Genomic DNA, 19,803 nt, shown 5'->3' on the forward strand with positions numbered 1-19,803 from the left:
TGCAATTGTACAAGCAGTCGAGTGTGGAAAAGACGCTTTCCACAAGTGTTAGGAACACATTTTTTCTACGAGCGGTTGAAAAGTATACCTATCTCAAAAAAATCAATAATTCTTTACTAAAAAAAAAAATAATTAGCTTGTAATAGCTGGCTAATCTTAAAGTCATGTTTTTTCAAACGGAACACCTAGTATATTACTTTATTTTCAGAATCTACGTTGAAAATTAATAACTAGTACCTAGAAAATGACTTATCTGTTGTGCGCTTCAGTTAAAATCTCAAGTAAAATGGTCATTCGATTTGGATGCTAAATTAAAATCAAGTTTTATGATGTATAAAAAAAAGTGTATTTATTTATCACAAACTAAAAATATTAAATCATTTTTTGTCGGCTGCTGTTACCTTCTTCGGTATTAACCAGAGACAAATTAAAAATAATAAAGCTACTTAATACGTGACGGGGTCTTTAAAAACTTACTATCACACCCTAGAAATGGGAGATAGACTTAAGATAAAAATAAAGGATACTTCATTAATTGAACAAAGCAGTCAACACTAAATGCAAATGTGATAAAAGTAAACTTTTTTAAGTTTTTAGCAAAAAAATAACACAAAAACAAAAGTGAAAAAAAAGGAAATCGTCTTAAAATCGTCCTAGTCTAAACTCACATACATACAAAACTTAACTTTTGCACTAGTCAACAACAGATCGCGACTCACACGTTCTTCTTAAAAATCTAAAAAAGAATCACTCATTCTTAATTACCTTTTAATAATCAAGAGCTGATTATTCGAACTGCCTAAGCATACTTTCAACGGCCATCTTCAGTAACCTTGCCTCGGTCATTTGTTTCAGCGGTGGATTGCCTTGCATAAACGACGTTAACTGTTTAAGCAGCTCCCTGAGAATTTTGGGAATAAACTGTTTTGTTTGAGGCGCTTCCGGTGACAACGCTAGGAATGCAGCTCGGATAAAACTGCAAAACAATTTTAAAAGATCCAAATGTTTAAACAAAAACTTATCAATTTGACAGCAGACATCACGTATTTGACAGATTTGTTCCAAAAGTTAAATGACATTGTTTACAATTACAAGGGGGCAGTCGTAATTTAATAAAAACTGATAAATAAAGAATAAGAATAAATAAGAATTTTTCAAACTTGTCACAGGTATAATGCCTTGATGAAGATATTCACACAAACTTTAACATTTAATTATTGTACTGCATGACTTTCAAATCAGATTTGAAGATACTCTGACGATGGTTCTTAATACTCATGACTTAAGTCCGGATTAAAAAGCACTAAAATCGTGAAAAAAGGCGCTTAAAAAGCAAAATCATTTTCCTCAAAAAAGCATAAAAATCTGTAAAAAACCTTAAACTTAAATCTGTAAAAAAATCACAAAACTATTTCAGAGATAAAAAGTTTTTTACTTTTTTTGAGAAATTTTTTTAAGCTTTCAAACTGCTTTAGAAGCATACGGAAGATTTTAGACTATTTTGAAAGTTTCCAAAAATGTTTTGAACTACTTGAAGAGCATTTGGAAGGTTTTTTGACTGTTTAAAGAGCATATTGAAGGTTCTAGAATGCTTTAGATGCATATGGAAACTCTTACACGGTTCTAGGAATTTTTGGAAGCTTCTAGACTGTTTTGATATCTTCTCGTAGCTTCTAGACTAGTTGAAAAGCATTTGGAATCTTTTAGACTGTTCTAAATGATTTTGGAAGCTTCTAGACTGTTTTGAAAGAGTTCCGACTGCTTTAGAAGCATTTTGGAGTTTCTGTAGAGTTTTGAAATATTTTTAGACTACTTTAGGAGTATTGAAGTTGCTGGAATGCTTTTATGACATTTGAATCTGAACTTTTGGAAGCTTTTAAAGGCTTTAGACTGCTTGAGAAGAATTTTGGAGTTTCTCCATTGTTTTAAAACCTTTTTAGACTAATTTAGGAGCATTTGGAAGATGTTTAGACAGTTTAAAGCGCCTTGAAGGTTCTAGATTCCTTTAGACGGTTTTAGAAACTTTTGCAAGCTGTTAAACTGATCTAGAAGCATACGGAAGCTTTTAGACTGTCTTGAAATTTTTTGAGAGCTTTTCGATAAATTGAAAAGCATTTGGAAGATTTTAGAGTGTCCTAAAAGCTTTTGGAAGCTTCTAGGCTGCTTTGTAAGCTTTTGCAAGGCATTTTGATCAGTTTAAATGTGTAAATTGATACTTATACATGTTTTTTTCAAACTTAAAAGTCAATTTAAAACTGTTATGGGAAGGTTTAAGACAATTGCAGAGGACTGTGGCACTTTTTAAAAGGTTGTAACATTTAGAAATCTATGAAATTTTCAAAATGGTCCTAGAGGCCTTTGGCAATTTAAAACTGTTATTTTAAGGTTTAAGACACTTGTAGAGGACTTTGGCACTTTTTAGAAGGTTGTCAGTAACATTTAGAAATCTATGGAATTTTCAAAATGGATCTAGAGGCCTTTGGCAATTTCAGACTGTTATGGGAAGAATTAAGACAGTTGGAGAGGACTCTGGCAATTTTTAAAAAGTATTTAACAGCATTTAGAATTTAGACGGTTATGGAACTTTAAAAATGGTCCTAGAAGCCTCTGGCATTTTAAAATAATTAGGGTTTAAGACACTAGTAGAATCCTTTGGCACTTTTAAGAAGGTTCTCAGTAGCATTTAGTGGTCTATAGAATTTTGAAAATAGTCCTAGAGGCATCTGGAAATTTTGGAACACTTTTAGAGAGCCTTGGCACTTTCTAAAAGGTTTTCAATAGCGTTTACAGGTCTATGGAACTTTGAAAATAGTCCTAGAGGCCTCTGGCAAATTAAAACAATTCCGGGAAGCTTTAAAACACTTGCAGATTCCTGTAAGACTTTTTAACAGGTTTTCAATAGCATTTATAGGTCTATAAAACTTTGAAAATAGTCCTAGAGGCCTCTGACAATTTAAAACAGTTATAGAAAGATTTTGGACAAACACTGAACCGTCAAACTGACAATAACTGGTACTATCATGTTATAGTCTTCTGACCTATAACAGTGTAACTTTTGGATAAATTAAATATTGCTAACTACTCTAAAGGTGATAGATTAATTTAATTAAAAAATGTAACAGTAAACTTACCTTAATTTGGTTTCCGTACTTTTGTGTAGTTCTAGACTGAGTTGCTGGATCAAAGCGAGTAACACATTCTGCGACAGAACACACTGTTCGTTAAATACTTTGTTGACATCCACGTGTTCACAAACAAATATAACCAGGTTTACGTTTTCAGCTGACAGAGCCACCTGAAAAGCTTCGCCATAAGCCCGTTTAGTTAGGGCTTGTTGTATGAGTACCATTGACTGTATCTGCAAATTAAAAACAGCAACTTATCAGTACTCGTTAATAAAAAAATCTAGCATTCTGTGCGGGTTATATACGATTTTTTTTCTACGTCTATTATAGAAAATCGACACTAGAATCGGAAAAATAAGTAAAATTAATATGAACGATGTGTCAGACCTAGAAAAACTAGTGTTATACAGGGTGATTCAGGTTTTAATACACAAATTTTAACCACGTACTCTACGTCCAAAAATAATCCCGGAAATGCGTCTTTCACGAAATACGCACAAAAAAAAAAATTATTTCTGACGTTACTTAAAACGCCTCATTAACTCAAAGCCAATTAAAGTAAAATTAGTTTTTATTGAATTATTTTGTCATTTATGAAGCAAATCATAAGTTATTATGCATCACTAAAATCAGAATTAAACGTACTATTTGGTGGGCGAAAAATCCAATATAGAAAGTTGATGATGACTGTCAAAAAACGAAACGTCGTGTGGCAAATTTGAATCCATCATCGAATAGCTGGGGAAAAGTGGCAATGAAAAGATGCTTTTAGTTTTGGGATAAATCTTCAAATAAGGTTAGAAATAAATAAAAACAAAACCACTCGGAAAATCGGAATTTTTTAAACTGCATTTGGTTAAGCTTTAATTTGCGCAACTTTGTCCCAATTTAAACTTTCTCTTATGGTTTCTGAACTGGCGAGATTTGAAATATGACAGCAGTTTAGTATGTCAACAAGGTCACTTTCAGGCGCACAAGTGCCGTTAGAGGTTAAAATAGTCTGAACTACGGTAAAAAACAACATTAACCACACTAAAATTAACTTAAAAAATCAAAACGTTGGATTACGCTACTTCAACCAAAGTTACTATTTCTTTTTGTCAAGCATAAAAATAGTGATATTTATTATGGTTTAATTTTGAATATGTTAATTTGAAACCATTGGAAAATCTTGCCACCACAATACTTTTCAATAGAAACTTAAATTAGGAAAAGCGGATAAACATTTCTGAGTTAAATCAAACAAAACATTTAACGAAAAATAACTGAAAACTTTAATAATTCTAAAATGCAACAAAAACATTAAACTCTACAAAACAAAATAAAATTAACTCAAAAATGTAAACTTAATTGAAAGTATTTTTTTTTAAATAATTAGTTTCTACAACCATGCAAAGCGTACTACTTGTAAGCAAAAAATCCGTAACTAGGAACACTATGAAAGCGACTATAACGAATTGAACGTACGTTAGAATCTCCAGAATGTGATGCTGGCGTCACTGCTCTGGAACGGCTGACGGCATTCAAAACGCCTTCTTCAATCAGTTGTGCTTGGTTTTTGAAACCTTGCTTCAGCTCGTTACCCACTACCTCTTTCACGTTTGACATCAGTTTTTCATTAACCCTAAAAATAATATAAAGTTTGACTGTAAAAATTCAATTTACAACGCCGATCGCTAATTATTATTTCTAATTTTCTAATTACTTAACATTCAGCTACGTTGTCACATGTTCGTATAGTTTGATGAAACAAAATAAGCAATCAACGCGATTTATTCTTATTATCGAGTTGTTCCAATTTACGTACCTGTGACTTGTGAGATTATTTATGTCGGTAAACCAAAACTACTGTTAGGAATATAAAACTACTTACGATTTAAACATTACGGTGAATTGCTTCTGAATTTCAGAGGACAAAGTACTGGCAAAGCTCTCGGATGTGGACTTCAAACTTTCAGATACCACTTGCATTTGGTTTACTAAATCTTTTCCTTTGTCTTGCACTCGCCTCTGACGTTCCATATACGTTTCTACGGAAGCTACATCTGAAACATAACAAGAAAATAATCGAAATAAATAAAACTTGCATGATTCTTTTGGTTGTGACTAGGATGTTTATTTGCTGTGACAGCAAAGAGTAAATGTGAAATGCCTAACAGTGAATTCACGTTCCTTCAAAAACCTTACAAGCGGTATTGGAGATATTTCTGTTTACATTTTTTTAATATGTAACACTTTAAAGCACTCTATCTCAAAATATGTATTTGCGGATTTACCTTGTTAATATGTATTTGTACACAGGACTTATTTTTCGTTAATCTATAACCAGTTTGGTTGAGAAACAAATTATCTAAAACACTCGGTGGTAAGCGAAACCACAATGAAGCAACTAGTCAACTGGACAAGAATTTTTACGCTTTGATAACTGAGTCAAACTACACCATTTACACATGTAGTTTAGAAAGCGTCAGTTGAATTTTAGAAACCATAAGATGGATTTAAAAATTATCACTTGTATTTCAGAAAAGGTACTTTCAATTTTAGAATAATAACTTTGATTTTCGAAATTGCAATTTGTATTTCAGATTAGTCACTTGTATTATAGAAAAGAGCAGTTGGATTTTAGACGTGGTCATTTGTAATTTGGAAAATTAAAGTTGAGCAAAAAAAGTAAATAGTTTAACGAATATTTTTAATAACATTGTGGTTTAAGCAGTTCAATGAAAAATCGATTTATCTCGAAAACCGTTTATTTTATCGAAATAAAGGAAGAGTACAATTTTTCGATAAAAATGTCAAGAGTATCCATTAATGGCGTTTGCAACTGAAAATAATGACAGCTGTCAAAGTTTAAGCAAATTGTGTCTTAGGTCCAGTTAGTTCCTGCCTTTCGAAGACGAGATACCTAGTTTTCATGTCAAATAGAAGGTATCTTTCGATAAAACATTAAACCCAATAATGATTACAATATACAAAGTGTTTCAAAAGTTAAGGCCAAAAACGTTAATTGGAAGGCAGTTCTTTGGGGCTCAATATTTCCCTTAAGAGTGACTTTAAAAAAAAGTTATATGAACAAATCGTATTATTTTGACCTCCCCTGCATGCCCCCGAGATATTGTCATATAGTTATAGGACACCCTGTATATTTTATATAAATTAATACTCCCGAAGGGCGGGTTTCTTTGCTTAAAGTGATACTAAAAAAAAACAATAAACTAATAACCACATAGAAACACAAAAAAATCTGAAATTGAAATAACGCGTTCTAAAATACAAGTGACGAATCTGAAATACAACTTACGTTTTCTGAAACCAAATTTACGATAATGAAATACAAGTTATAGATTCTGAGATCCAACTAATATTTTTAAAATCCAAGTGATATTTTCTAAACTACATGTGTAAATGGTGTAGTTCAACAATAGACAGTTTTCGTTACCAATTAAATATTAATCCGTTTAACGCTATTTGACAATTTTAACTTATGAAATGTCAATTACTATTTACCATTTCCGTTGTTACCCGGTACGTTACGGACGATAGTCAAATCCGTTACGGAAACGACTTGTCTCGACTGTCAATTTCAGCGGCCAATCGTTAATATTTCAAATTCATTCAAAATATGTTATTTTTATTTGTAACTAAACACTTATCAATGGCTTGACACACTTCTTTTAAGACTAGTGTCTTAAACAGTCCGAAATGGTGCAGAGTTACATTCTTACATAGGAAGATGATCAAATACTCTTGGAATGGTAACAAACAATCCCTATGTAGATGAATAGATGAATCCAAATGAGCGGACATACATTCAAATTTTTGCCAAACCACTGGTGAAAACCATCAATAAACCCAATAACAATTTGGAATTGGTGCTCCTTTTGCTTAAGCTGCGTTAGAATAAAGTCTTTCCAGATTACAGGTTTTATCATTGCAGGTTTCTTACTGTTCTCGCGGACTGAGTTTACCCGTGCGTCATCTCCCTGTGATTTAGAAGTAGACATCCATTATTCACTTCATCCTTGTCTATTGTTCACTTTCAGAAAGGGTAAATATATAAGTGAATGTCTTCCAAAAAAAAAACATTTACTGATTAGCGCTTCTATTTCAGTCATTGTCAGTTCGAAAACCATCGAAATTTATTTGATTTGTTTACTATTAATTCTTTTCCGTTTCTTTGTGTTGTTAATCATTTATAAAGTTTTCTATTTACCACACCACCACAGTTCTTTTAAGAGCTATTGTTTCTACCCTTTTAACATTCTGTAAGTACTTTCATAATATTATTATTAATATTTTTATTTTTTTTATGTCGGCTGTCACGGTCTAACCAAAATTGGCACAATTACTAACCTGTTTTGAAAAAAAAGTGGGAGTGTCTATTATGGTTTTTATTTAGCCATTTGGTTTTTCGTAAATTCGGAATTACTTACTATTACAGTATTTTTTTAGAAAATGCCTGGAAAAATTCTCCACAGACAAGTGGAGAAGACTTAACCTTTGTGAATATTTTAAATTGGAAAAAACCAATGGAGGACCTTTAGAAGCTTTATCATCTGTTCAGGAAGAAAATAAGAAATTTTAAGACCTTACATATTCTTACTGATGTATTTTTTTTGATACTAGAAGGTTGCTGCTTTGAAAATTTCCCGCAAAACTGTTTATTCGATTCGGAAAAAGCAAGCAAGTAATCTTGTGATTTCCTCACCTAGAAAACGTAAATCGAGACGTTATCGACGGGCCAAGACTACTGATTTATCTGAAAGCATTAAAATGGATGTTCGAAATACATTATATGATATGTACAACGATAGTATGTTAATAATAGTAAAATATATCTACTTTTGTAAGAAACATCTATTAACATTTCATTGTTTCCAGAGACTGAGATTTTTGGGTTGCATTATAGATTTTTCATAAAAATTTCTTGAAACATATTAATAATAAAGTCATAGAAAAAATAAAATAAGCGTCTAAAATGTTTTCCAGCGGGTTTAAAATAAAATAAGTGGATTGCAACCTGAAAATGAGATATGAGATACTACAGCATCACTCAGAATGTCTTATTGAATTTTTAATTTGTTGTATTTATTTTAGAGAAACATGTAACCATCCAGAATCTAAATCAAGAGCTTAAAGTTAAATAAATACTACATATTGGTGATTCATCTCTGCGAATTTTGGTAAATAAATTAGGTTTCAAATTTAGACGGAATTCTATGATCCAAACGGAGACTTCTCATAAATAAAAAATGTTATTTCGGTCAAGATATTTTTGATTTGCTTTGGTATAAGGTTGTTTTAGTGCAAAGATCTCTACTTTCTGACTGACAATACATGCAAAATTTTAAACGTGACGAACCTTTAAACACGCCCTTTTCTATAATATGAACACAACAGGTTTGTTGACGAAAACTTGATTTGATTCATATGATTATAAATGACGTAGCCTTCGTGACGCACGGGTAAACTCACTCCGCGAGAACAGTAGTTAGTTAGCTAATAAACATTAATGCAAAATGATAATAATACAAATAAATAATATTAGATTAATGAAAACAAGACACAAAACTTACATTCTTTTGTGCCTCTTGTGAAAGCTTCATTGATTTGCTGAAACATCTGAGCGCAAACTTTCTCCCAAGATGGCACTAATGATTGCGCTATCACATCTTTGTACGACTTCTCCAGGCTCGGACTTATTAAATTAGCTACGGATACGCTAAGAGACTCAACTAACGACTGAAAAATAAAGCAACACGAAATGCAATACACTGAAGACTTTGGATCAGTATAAAAAACATACCTTACTACTTAAAGCTTTGGCTAAACAATCCTTAACTGTAGCATCCATATTAGCAAACTTATGATTAAACTGACCCTCTATTTGTAATCTGTATGCTTCCATTGCCTGGTGTAAACTAGGCAATACAGTGTGTTTGATTTCATGCTGTACTATTTGTGGCACTTTTTCCGTTATTGCACTTGTTGATATTTGGCTCATTATGTTTACTAAATTTTCCTAAAAGTATAATACATTTTTTTAGGAATTTAACGTGATTACAAAACGTTATTGAATAACTTACCTGTAGTTCTCGGTCTCTAGTTTTCTGAAGCTGAACCAAATTCTCAAGCATTTTAGCGAAATGAAGTTGTTGTTTCGACATTGCTGCTTCTATTTCTTTGCCCAGATCGTCATCGTCTCTTTTAATGGGCCGCATAGCCTAAGAATTTAATTCCCGGGTAAGTAAATGCCTGTTATTCGCAAATAAATGTATTGTTTACTCGCGTGCTAGACAATTCACTTTCTGGCACGTTTTATACAGGGTGCCACGAATTTCTGTGTAAGTATTTGCGTTTCAAGATAAGAGATACTTTCTCTGGTGATCAGTTTTGAAAACAGTTTCGGGTATTCCAGCTGTCATTTCTCCGTATGTTTACGATGATTTTCGTTAGAAATTTAGCACTGGTTTCATAAATATAAAGTGACAGTGTCATATTATTTATAATGTTAGGTTAGAAACGGGTTGCCCGATTTTAGTTCAACTGGCGCTGCGATCTTAACTTGAAACGCCAATTGGATTCTTGCAAATTGCAATTTTTATACAATATTTCCCAAATTGCAGTAAGTATCGTACTGATCAGCATTAGTAAATGGCTTGGCCTCTACAAGTGCGTTTGCTCCTCTCTACTCCGTAAAATTGTGCTGACAGGACGTAAACAGATCTTGGACAACCAAAAACTTGTATGATTTTGTTAGGCTACTTAAGGCCAATCTATAGAAATTTGAACTTTGAAATGAAATGACACAAATAAAAGTAGAAGACACAAACTGTCACTTTTGAATTTCCAACAATATGCTGGCATCTCCTATGAAAAGACACTTAATTTTTGTTGACAAACTTTTTAATAAAATGCGAGAGAAACGTAGTCACTCAAATGTTAAAATTACGTTATTGATGACGTGAATGCAGTTTTCGTTGGCGTTTCCTTTATAATAATCTTCCTGAGAATACTCTGAAAGTTTACCACTTAGAATTTGATATAAAAACATGAATTTCAGCAATATATAATTATACCAATATCAGTTTTACAAATGTCAAATTTATAGCCTGAATTTACTATAATAACCGTCCTGATATTCCAAAAAAAATCCGTAGAAGGTTAATATCTCTCAATCTACCGAAAATTGAGCTGATAAATTATCATTATTTGTAAAAGCGGACGATTACCTAATAAAATTTGTTTTAAAGGCCAAATTTCAAGCGGGAACACCTCTGAAAGATTATCTCTAGGATTATCTATTCTTTGTCAATTTAAGCAACAAAATTGATATTTCTAAAATTGGTAAAAAGCCAAAAATTCAAGCAAAAAACTTCCAGAGGAACGTCCGACTTCAAATGTCACGTTTTAGAAGGAAAAGGAAGGCTGCAATGACAAAGTGTCAATTATCTGAATTACCTTTCACCAACCAAAAAAATATAATTTTTATTATTTCGCAAAATTGCAAGACTAAACCATATCATATGTAATCAGAAAAAAAGCTGTAATCGAAAATAAAAAATTTCAATGTGACGTAATTTTGTCATAATTTAACCAACCCTCTGTCTCTTACCGATTTCGAGATCCCCATACTTACACACAAATTTGAGGTACACTGTATATAGTTTAGAAAAGTTTACTTTCTCGATCTAGTAACTCAAAGTACCTAATTAATGTTTTGACATCTAAGCCAGCCATACACGTTACGATTCACCAAATATACTTGCTTCTATACTATGTCCGTAACGAAACAATTTTGGACCGTAGTTTAGAAAGTAAACTTCGGTTATTTTCTGATGCACAATCAAGCAAGATATTTTTTGGGAGAATAGTAAAAATGAAGAGAGATTATATCCTGCAGATGGCCAACAGTTCAGATACAAAACCGGAATTATGGTATTAAAATAAATATACGCCGTTCTCTAACTAGTGCAGACAAAATGAAATATGTGTGAACTGGCAGTTATAAGAGAAATTGTGCATCTAAATACTTGGGAAAGACACTTTTCCACACTAAACACATTCACTTTTGCTAACTAAATAATTATTGTAGAAAAGAAAATCGGGATTAAATATAAAAACTTACATTTCCTTGCGACTGGTTCACTAAACGTTTCAAATCCTCATGTAATTCTCCCAACATTAATGATTGTTCTTTTACCATAGTTTCCAGCCCGTTCATTCGCAAGTAAACCGTTTCTAAATCTTGTTTGTTAATATCGTTCCTTATGGCAGCTTCCTGAATTTGCTTTATAGTTTCATTATCTTTAACAATTGAACTGATTTTAGACCAATTTAAAGAGTCTTGATACAGCAAAGTTTCATCATTTGTTGCAGAGTAATCTTTATGAGGTGGTAATGGTAATCCTTCGTCGTCATCCTGAAATTAAATCAACGGTAAATGGCAGGAAAATGGCGTCCATAAGAAAAAATGGTATGAAGGGTGATGGTATCTCGAGACCGAAACTGAAAACGAAATACACAGAAAGATAGTCCTTAAAAAGTTGCTCTAACAATGTTCAAACCAAATTTTAAAATTTTTAAAATTAGCGTAAATACCTCGGTAAATACAGCACTTTTTTGAAAATGGTCGTTTTCGGTTTTTCGAAAATAATTTAAAAACGAAGTAAAAATTAAATATTTTTATACCGGTGTTGGATTGCCTATTAAATTCTCTAAAACTTTCCCCATGTAATCTTTGCAATAGCTCTTATGGGAAGCGAGATCCCTGTATAGAGAATCGATTCTTGGACATACTGTATTTTATACAAATATTGGCCAATACCAATTATAGGCACTCGTTAGGACAAAACGGTTTGCATGTTCCTGTCTTACTTTTCTAAAATCTATATTATTACTGTTAGCGCATTTTCAAAAATTTAACAAAACTCAAAAGTATAAAATTGCTCTGTGAATTTTAAACAACCCCCACTCAACATGCGATAAAAATAGATACTTACATGAGATTGAAGACTTGCTAAATTATTAAAGTACTCCTGTGTAGGGTACCCCGTTGAGGAGTTGTTTAAGGACAATATCTCTTGAACTTCTCGGCTTGGACTTGAACCGGCACTGGCAAAGTTTTCTTTTTGTGGTCGATCAAATTCGTCATCGATCGCTTTTTCTGCACCCTCCACTAGGACGTTTTCGTTCGTTATTGAATTGCGCACACTACTCGATTTCGAGTTTTTGCTAGGGCTAGTAAAATCGTCGGGTGTCATCAGTGTCAATTTGGAACTGCCGGTGTTTTGTTGCTGTTGAATCAGTAAAGTTACCGAATTTTGCAGATCACCTAATTCTGAAATAATTTCCACTTCCTAAAAATTACAATGATCAAACAATACTCTATCAAATTCTCAGTAATTACATCTGTGCTGCAATTTTTAACATCTTTTCGATCTCCAGTCACATTCTTAGTCACTGCTACACTATCATGCATTAAAGATTCAGGTATATAGGTGATGTTACATTCTTGAAACTTCTTGGGTTGGATAACCAGCATCCTCAAACTCTGGACCTAAAATATTGAAGGTATTTAACTATAAATTAAACTTAATTAGAATAATCCAACACAAAGCGCCATTTCGTCATCCAAATCTTCCTCAGTATCATACAAATCTTCAGTACTAGTGCTATAAGAGCATGGGACATTTTTTGTACTTGCTTCAAGGATATGAAAACTCAAAAATGGTGCCGGAACCAAGAAATGTGCTAGATTGGCAGCAGAAATCAATTGTTCCTTTTCATTCCTAGAAATATTACCTTTATTAAAAGAATCAAAATTCAATTCAATTCACAGTACTTTTGTAGCTTGAGCACATAAATAGCACGGTTATTTATATCTGAAACCACTAGGTATTGTCCAGTATAATCCGCAGATATGTTCAAAAACAATTCTGGAATTATACTCTTTGGATTGGGCTGGAAATTAATAGTTTGCAAGCATGTCCACGATTCACAAGACCAGAGTTTCAGTTCCGTATTATTACTGGCTCCTGTTACAGCAAATTTCCAGCACCTGTACAAGAAATTCCATAACAAAACTCGATTTTAAGAAAAAAAAAACGGAATGCTTACTGAGGAGTATATTCAAGGATGTTGTCTACAAAAATAACTGAAGTCAAAGATTTGCCATCATGGGGAACCCATTCATGCAGGCACTTTTGAAAGTCCGAATCATACATAAATAGCTGCAAAAAATTGTAAATTTGCGGTGTTTTCAGAAAGGAATTACACATTTTATCCTACTTGAAAAAATTTAACGAATCCATCCTCACAAGCAAGAGCGATAGCACAACCGTCGGAAGAAAATGAGGCGTCCACCAAATCTGATGTGTGCTCAATTTCAGTATAGCCTTCATAAGAGTTGTCAGGATTTATAGGCCCTTGATTGCCATATTTACTATTTAATGTAGCAACATTGTAAATTTCCGCTGTAATTAAATGATAAATAGTTCTAAAACCTTTTTAAAATGAGGTAACTTTAATTAGTTAAATAGCATTTATTAATGTTAACTCAGAAGTACAGAGTGGGCACTTTTCGTTGGTTTTACGGGATACAGAGTGAAGGGGTGATAGATAGAAACAGATAGGTGTTGCAAACGCGATTTTCGAGTTCTGTCTGCTGGTCCAATCAGAATTGGGCTGTCGTCATTTGCTTCAAATATACAGAGGATTTTTGGAAATTGGTCGTATTCGAATCTTTGCGATATCTTCGGTGTCATCTATGAATTTGTACTAAATTTAATGTTCCTGTATTACAAACCATATAACACCCATGGGTCCATTTAAAAAAACGAACTTGTAGCAGTTTTTCTACCTGTCCGGCTAAAAGGTAAATATTATCCACCCTGTAGGTTTTTTCATTTTCAGTCTTTGGGCTTTTAAACCATGTGGTATTGTCCTAACTGAGGGCAAAAGGTCAGCAAACCTCTCAGGACTTGAGAATTTAATTAATGTTTAGACCACAGTTTTGCTGACAATAAGGAAGTGTTTTATAAGGAGGAATTCAAAAATGAGATTAGAAACTGAGTGTTCTATTTGAAAATCAAAAGTTGGTGTATCTTCCGAATGATCTGGCAATAACGCAAAGTTCAAAATATTTTGGAAAGAAAGTTTGAACCCAGGTTACATTTCAAATTTCAACAAAAAATATTGAGTCAGTTCTGTAGATACTTCTAATATACCATCACAGTGAATTACCCAGTATATTTTTACATAAAGTCCTCACGGACAAGATCGATACATAAAAATGTTTCACCGATTATTAACGTACTAGTGCGGTAATAAAGGTTATTATGACACTGAAAATAAACTTGTCTTAATTTAGTTCCATACCTTTAGGTCCATTCAAAACAACAAACATCTTTTCAGAATCGTCAATAAGTTCCTCGTCCGCACTGGGCACATACGGACACCAAGCCAACCTGAAATTTGTTTTTGGTCGCACATGCTCCTTATGGTATATGTGCAATAATAAATAATAACTGCAACGCTGAGTCAAAGAAATACTTAAATATATGATATGAAAAAGTGTTAAATCAACTTCAGAAAAGGATACTGCAAAGACTCTTGGGTTTCCTCAATATTGTAAACCAAAATATTGCCATTGCAATCAACACATGCTAAAATGATCTCTGTTGACGTATAGGCAAAGGAGAGATCTTTGATTTCATCCTTCAAATTTTTTATTAAGGCCCTATTGCCATTGGTTTCCAAATTTGCAATGCGTATCATACCACCTTCCTTACCTAAAAGTAATTTAGTAAGTATTTATAATCAGATTAGAATGTCAATTATACTGGAGGTTCAACCTAACTAGGGACATAAGCGTTAACTCTGTACCCTTAATTTACTTGATTTTTATTTACTAATTTATTACACCAGAAAAATGAGCAAGGTGCAAGTGCCAGTTTGCTTGACATGTGTTCTGATACATACATACAGATACATTCATTACCTTTCATGGCATACGCAATAATTTTTCGAGTAATGTGGGCGGCAACTAAGTGTCCATGATAATATTTCAGTTCCCAGTTATAATCAGTACGATCTATGAGTTTCACTTTGGAACTGCCGTGGTTATGGTTGCCTTCACCACATTGTATGTTTACTACTTCACCTTGCAGGTCCACTACATATTCGCTCTCAGGACCTAGCATTTTGCTGAAACATTAATGATGTTTAAATAATAAAATAACTTATTCCCATTATTATACAAGTTGTAAATCATTCACTTTCTGATACAAATTTAAAATGTTTCAATTAAAAAAAAAATATTTTTTCAATTTGGTTCAAAGTTGTGACACTTCCGGTTATATCGAAAGTCGACCCTAGCTTTCTTATTTAAAATGATTCACCCAGTATATTATTACATGTTTGTAATAAATAATATTATTACAATTGGGGACTACTTGAAATTTTAATTTTTTTACCCGCACTTCTTTCACACCCTGTATAAGGTAGTTAGTGCATTAAAGCAAAAGTTTTTTACATCATTAAAAAGCCAATAAACCAAGCCCAATGACAGTCCAAACCGCATTAAAATCTATTGATTCGTTGCGAAATCATAAGATTTTAAAAATGACCCAAAAGAAATCACTGTCCCGGTTGACGTGGCGAGCAGTTTATATTTAATTTTCATAATATTCATAATTGTATCATATTCTATTGTTTTCGAGATACTGACATTTAAAAAATAACATTTTTACATTTTGAATTGTCACTCCCTCAGCTCCTAACTAGAATGAGATAGAGCAAAATGGCTTGCATGTTCCTATCTTAACTTTATCTCATCTATGCCAGGGTTACACTGCAAAGTTTGACTCTTTTTTTATACATTTACTCTTATACATTTTTGGCACCTGTCAATGTTAAAAATGTTATCAAATCATCAATTCATCTGATTAAGTGCTATGACAGTTTAATTGGTGAAATTGTCATTTTTCAAACGTCAATATCTCGAAAACAATTAAATATAGATAAAATAAATGTTATTACATGAAATCGTTGAGAGAGTAAAAAAATATAATAATAATCAGGAAAATTCTTTCCACTAAATAAGGCAAGTTTGTTGGTAAATTCCGAGACTTTTGGTAAACTAATTTACGCACAAATTGCTCTGTAATGTTTGTATATTACTAAGTCTACGTTACTATGGCGGAAACCATGACTTTATGCCCTAGGAGGGTAAAGTTTTAAAAAGGTAAAGTAAAAATTATCTATTCTAATTACTCAACTTCTTTTAATAAAAGAACTAACGCTTTGTCTGCTGTCTTTTGTATGTCCTGAGGGAAGGAAGCCCAGATTTTTCAAAATTTCGTATATTTTCGCAGATCTCTGGAAGTAATCGGAATTTTTCAAATGTTGAAACGGCATATTATTGGACTCTAAATTGCGTAACTTTACCCTAATTAACAGCTTATTAACACATAACATAACATTATGACAAACTGCAACACTAGATTTGTTGGTTATGAACTCTTCATAGATATAACCAACATAACAAAGTAAAGGTACAAGAAATCTGTTTTAAAATTCAATTTTGTCTTTATTGTAAAGTACTATCTAGACATCTAATTGTTGATATTTTCCTTAGCTCAGCTTTTTATAGAGAGTGTTTCAGGTTTTATGATCCGGACTTCAAGTTTGATTAGAAATAGTTATTTTCCTATGAAGTGCGGAAAGTGATACTTTTCCGCACGCCGACTGAACCAAGCGTAGCGAGTTTGGGCATCAGCCGAGTGCGGGAAAAGCACTTTCCGCACGTGATAGGAACATCATTTTCTCTACAAGCTTTTCCAATAATTCGAAAAAACAATAATTGAAAATAGGTAAATGATAAATTGAAACAGAAATGTTTAATAATAGTGAATTTAACAATTGTTCTTTTATACATATTACGTAACTAAAATATAACAGCACATTAAAAATATTATGTACAAAAATAATACTTGATTACCTTAAATGGGTTATTAATGTGGTAAACTGTCTACTTGTTACTAATATTAATGAAAAATGAACAATTATTGGTATTTTGTAAGTTTATATTACAGGATACATAAATTTAATTTTCCCACCCTAGTGCGGGAAAATCATTTCTATCCACACTGGTGCAGGAAAGTTGAGTTCTAATTTGCGCACGCTCGTAGAAAAAAAGATATTTAAGGGTTATTAATATAAGAATATGGCCGCAAACTCTTTATTTACACCCTGTAAATGAGAAAAAAAAATATATTGTTAACTTTCTATTTCCAAACTCACTTCTATTCTTTCTCTCATATATTCTTTGTGTACTTTGTTATCGTAATTGAACATTCTATCCATGATAATGCTTTTTTTTTGGGACATACTTTTTCTTGATAAAAAAGTATATACATAAACATAACAAGCACTACACACATGATGCCTAGTCAACTGTTGTGAGACATCGGGACCAAATCTGACAAGCATGTGCAGAAAAAACAAAGTTCAACACAAAGCATTTTGTGTAATAGAAAGAAACTTGTAAAATGTACAGTTGTGTTCATGTCCCCTTTGTACACTGTAAATCTGCCTATTATGCTACAAATTTGAAAATAAAGTGGTACAAGCCTACTTTTTTAAAAGCAACTTAGGGTAGGCAATAATTTGGGCTCTTTTGGCAGGATTACTGACAATATCTGACTTTTGCTGATTACTAACCAGTTATTGCTGACAATGCTAGCAAGAGATTTATAGATCGATTTACAATAGTCTAAAACTCTGTCCCATAGATTTAGAAACACAACTGTCATAGGCTCATTTAAGTCACTTTAGTGGATTGAAGATATATACTCTATGAGCTGCTATCTCAAGCAGTTTGTTCAAGTCAAGTCAAATATCCTTTTTAATAGTTTTCTCATCTTATCTATGGTTAGCACTATGTTAGTCATGCATCATTTTTAATACATTTACAAAAAATAATTATTGCAGCTTGTACTAAGCGGACACTAATTTTGGCATTGTCAACAGTAATTATAGATAGTAAAGTGTCACTTTGCATGTAAAAACTAAAAATACTTATTTAATTTACTAATTTTCAAGCTATATAACAATTAAACCCTTCACCTTAAACTTAATCTTATTATATCATTTTCTTGAAACTTCAGTTTGGCAACATTGCACATTTCCAGTAGTATTTCCAGGGAGGAATTTTTCCTAGATTTGGTGTAACCCGACCACTTTCAAAGCATTTTTTTTATGATTCTTTTCCCAAAAAACAGCTTCATCCACCCTTTTTTGGGTAGAACTAAGTTATTTAAACAATATGACATCAATTTCATCAAAAAAAAAACAAAAGGTGGTACCTATATTGCACCAGACCCAGAATTACATGTGCCTATGCTGTTCTGTTCAATTTTTAGTCAATTTTGTTATATTAATACACTACATTTTGAAATATATAAACAATGCCTCAAAATACTCTCAAATGCCTTATAAATATCTCAAAATGGCTTGTAATACCTCATAATGCTTGGTAATAATGGAAAAGTGCCTCATATTACCTCAAGTGTGTACACCAAATTATCTCACTGATCTACCCCTCCAGTCAGACTTAATCAGGTACTGCAGGAATAATAATTTCTAGGACTACCTCTTAAATCTCTAAATAGAAGTAGATTTTTTTAAAAAAAAAGGTAAAAGATTAATAACCTTTCAGAACAGAACTTTTTTTTTACTTGTCAAGCAGTCAGCCGAGCAGTCAGCATACAAAGTTGGGAAAAGATGATAAGTATATTTTAAAACACTTGTAAGAATACATTTTGATCAAGATTTTAGACTAAAAAATAGTACTTTTAGACTATAAATTACTGTGTACCTCTAGTTATGCTTTTTACTAATAATTACAACAATAAACATTGGATATGAAGTGATAACATAACCCCAAAAAGCAAGAGATATTTAGGCTTGGATAACTTACACAGTTTGGGCCAAATCGCCGCCTGGAAGCAGCTCCGCAGTTGACATGTTCCCAGCACTAAAATCCCAACACAAAAAAATCTTTAATAAAAAATCTCAATTTGATTTGTAAGCAGTTTTTAAATATCAATTTCTAGCTAAACTACTGAATGATTTAGGTAAGTATCACACACAAACAACTTACATCTTTTTATTATGGTTTTTTATGGATGACTAACACTAAGCCACTTTAAATTATACTTAATTTTTCACTTTGTTTAATTTTGAAACTCAGGAAAGATGCTTGGTTTGCTAGATTTGGGATTTGGTGCTAAAAACCGATTGAAAATGAAGGTTGAAGTTGAAGAAGGAAGATAAACAAACTGACAAGACAGATGACAACTGACGTAAATGTAATTTGAACTAGGAATGAGGCACGATTTTGGATTGTCGAATTGGTCGACTTTTAAATTACATGCGCAAAAGATTATTTTTTTAGAAGGATTATTTGCAAAAGATGCATTTTTCACGCACAAGGCAAATTTCTTCAAATAAAACGTATTAAGGTGCCGGACTTATTAAAAAGGGTGGTACAATTCAAATATGAAAGATCGCATATAAATCCAGCATTATCGATACGAATCCCAAGGTGTCGAGATATGTTTAAACTTATTTATGTTATCGACTACACATAGCGGTCTATTACGCACATTCCTAT

General features: G+C 32.4%; 1 protein-coding gene and 1 long non-coding RNA gene across 2 annotated transcripts; one reads left to right on the plus strand and one right to left on the minus strand.

The window, feature by feature from the left end:
• Positions 1–322: 322 nt before the first annotated feature.
• Positions 323–19,452, minus strand: Ge-1 (Enhancer of mRNA-decapping protein 4 homolog Ge-1). The gene is made up of 19 exons (XM_081977702.1): positions 19,291–19,452; positions 19,108–19,164; positions 15,127–15,332; positions 14,728–14,917; positions 14,505–14,653; positions 13,416–13,600; positions 13,245–13,357; positions 12,970–13,185; positions 12,739–12,916; positions 12,535–12,684; positions 12,128–12,484; positions 11,254–11,547; positions 9,212–9,349; positions 8,932–9,147; positions 8,702–8,867; positions 4,999–5,170; positions 4,593–4,749; positions 3,132–3,358; positions 323–976 (listed from the first exon to the last, which is right to left on the minus strand). Exons 2-19 carry the CDS (start codon positions 19,152–19,154, stop codon positions 787–789), a joined length of 3,351 nt encoding a protein of 1,116 aa, XP_081833828.1. The 5' UTR covers positions 19,155–19,164; positions 19,291–19,452; the 3' UTR covers positions 323–786.
• On the plus strand, positions 7,086–7,984 carry LOC145727880 (uncharacterized). Its single transcript, XR_014177942.1, has 3 exons — positions 7,086–7,121; positions 7,187–7,390; positions 7,578–7,984. It is a non-coding gene; the product is annotated as an uncharacterized LOC145727880 (long non-coding RNA).
• Positions 19,453–19,803: the final 351 nt, after the last annotated feature.

This window comes from Ips typographus, linkage group LG4 (genome assembly GCF_016097725.1).
Source record: "Ips typographus isolate SLU linkage group LG4, UJ_Ityp_2.0, whole genome shotgun sequence".
In the NCBI taxonomy this organism is placed as follows: Eukaryota; Metazoa; Arthropoda; class Insecta; order Coleoptera; family Curculionidae; genus Ips; species Ips typographus.

Excerpts from the sequence above, each read along its gene's own strand:
- Ge-1 (XM_081977702.1), bottom strand. The coding sequence starts at position 19,154 with ATGTCAACTGCGGAGCTGCTTCCAGGCGGCGATTTGGCCCAAACTGT. Across the intron at positions 14,654-14,727 it reads GAAACCCAAGAGTCTTTGCA|TTATTATTTATTATTGCACA; the intron begins GTATCCTTTTCT and ends TCAGCGTTGCAG. Across the intron at positions 5,171-8,701 it reads CACAAGAGGCACAAAAGAAT|ATGTAGCTTCCGTAGAAACG; the intron begins GTAAGTTTTGTG and ends GTTATGTTTCAG.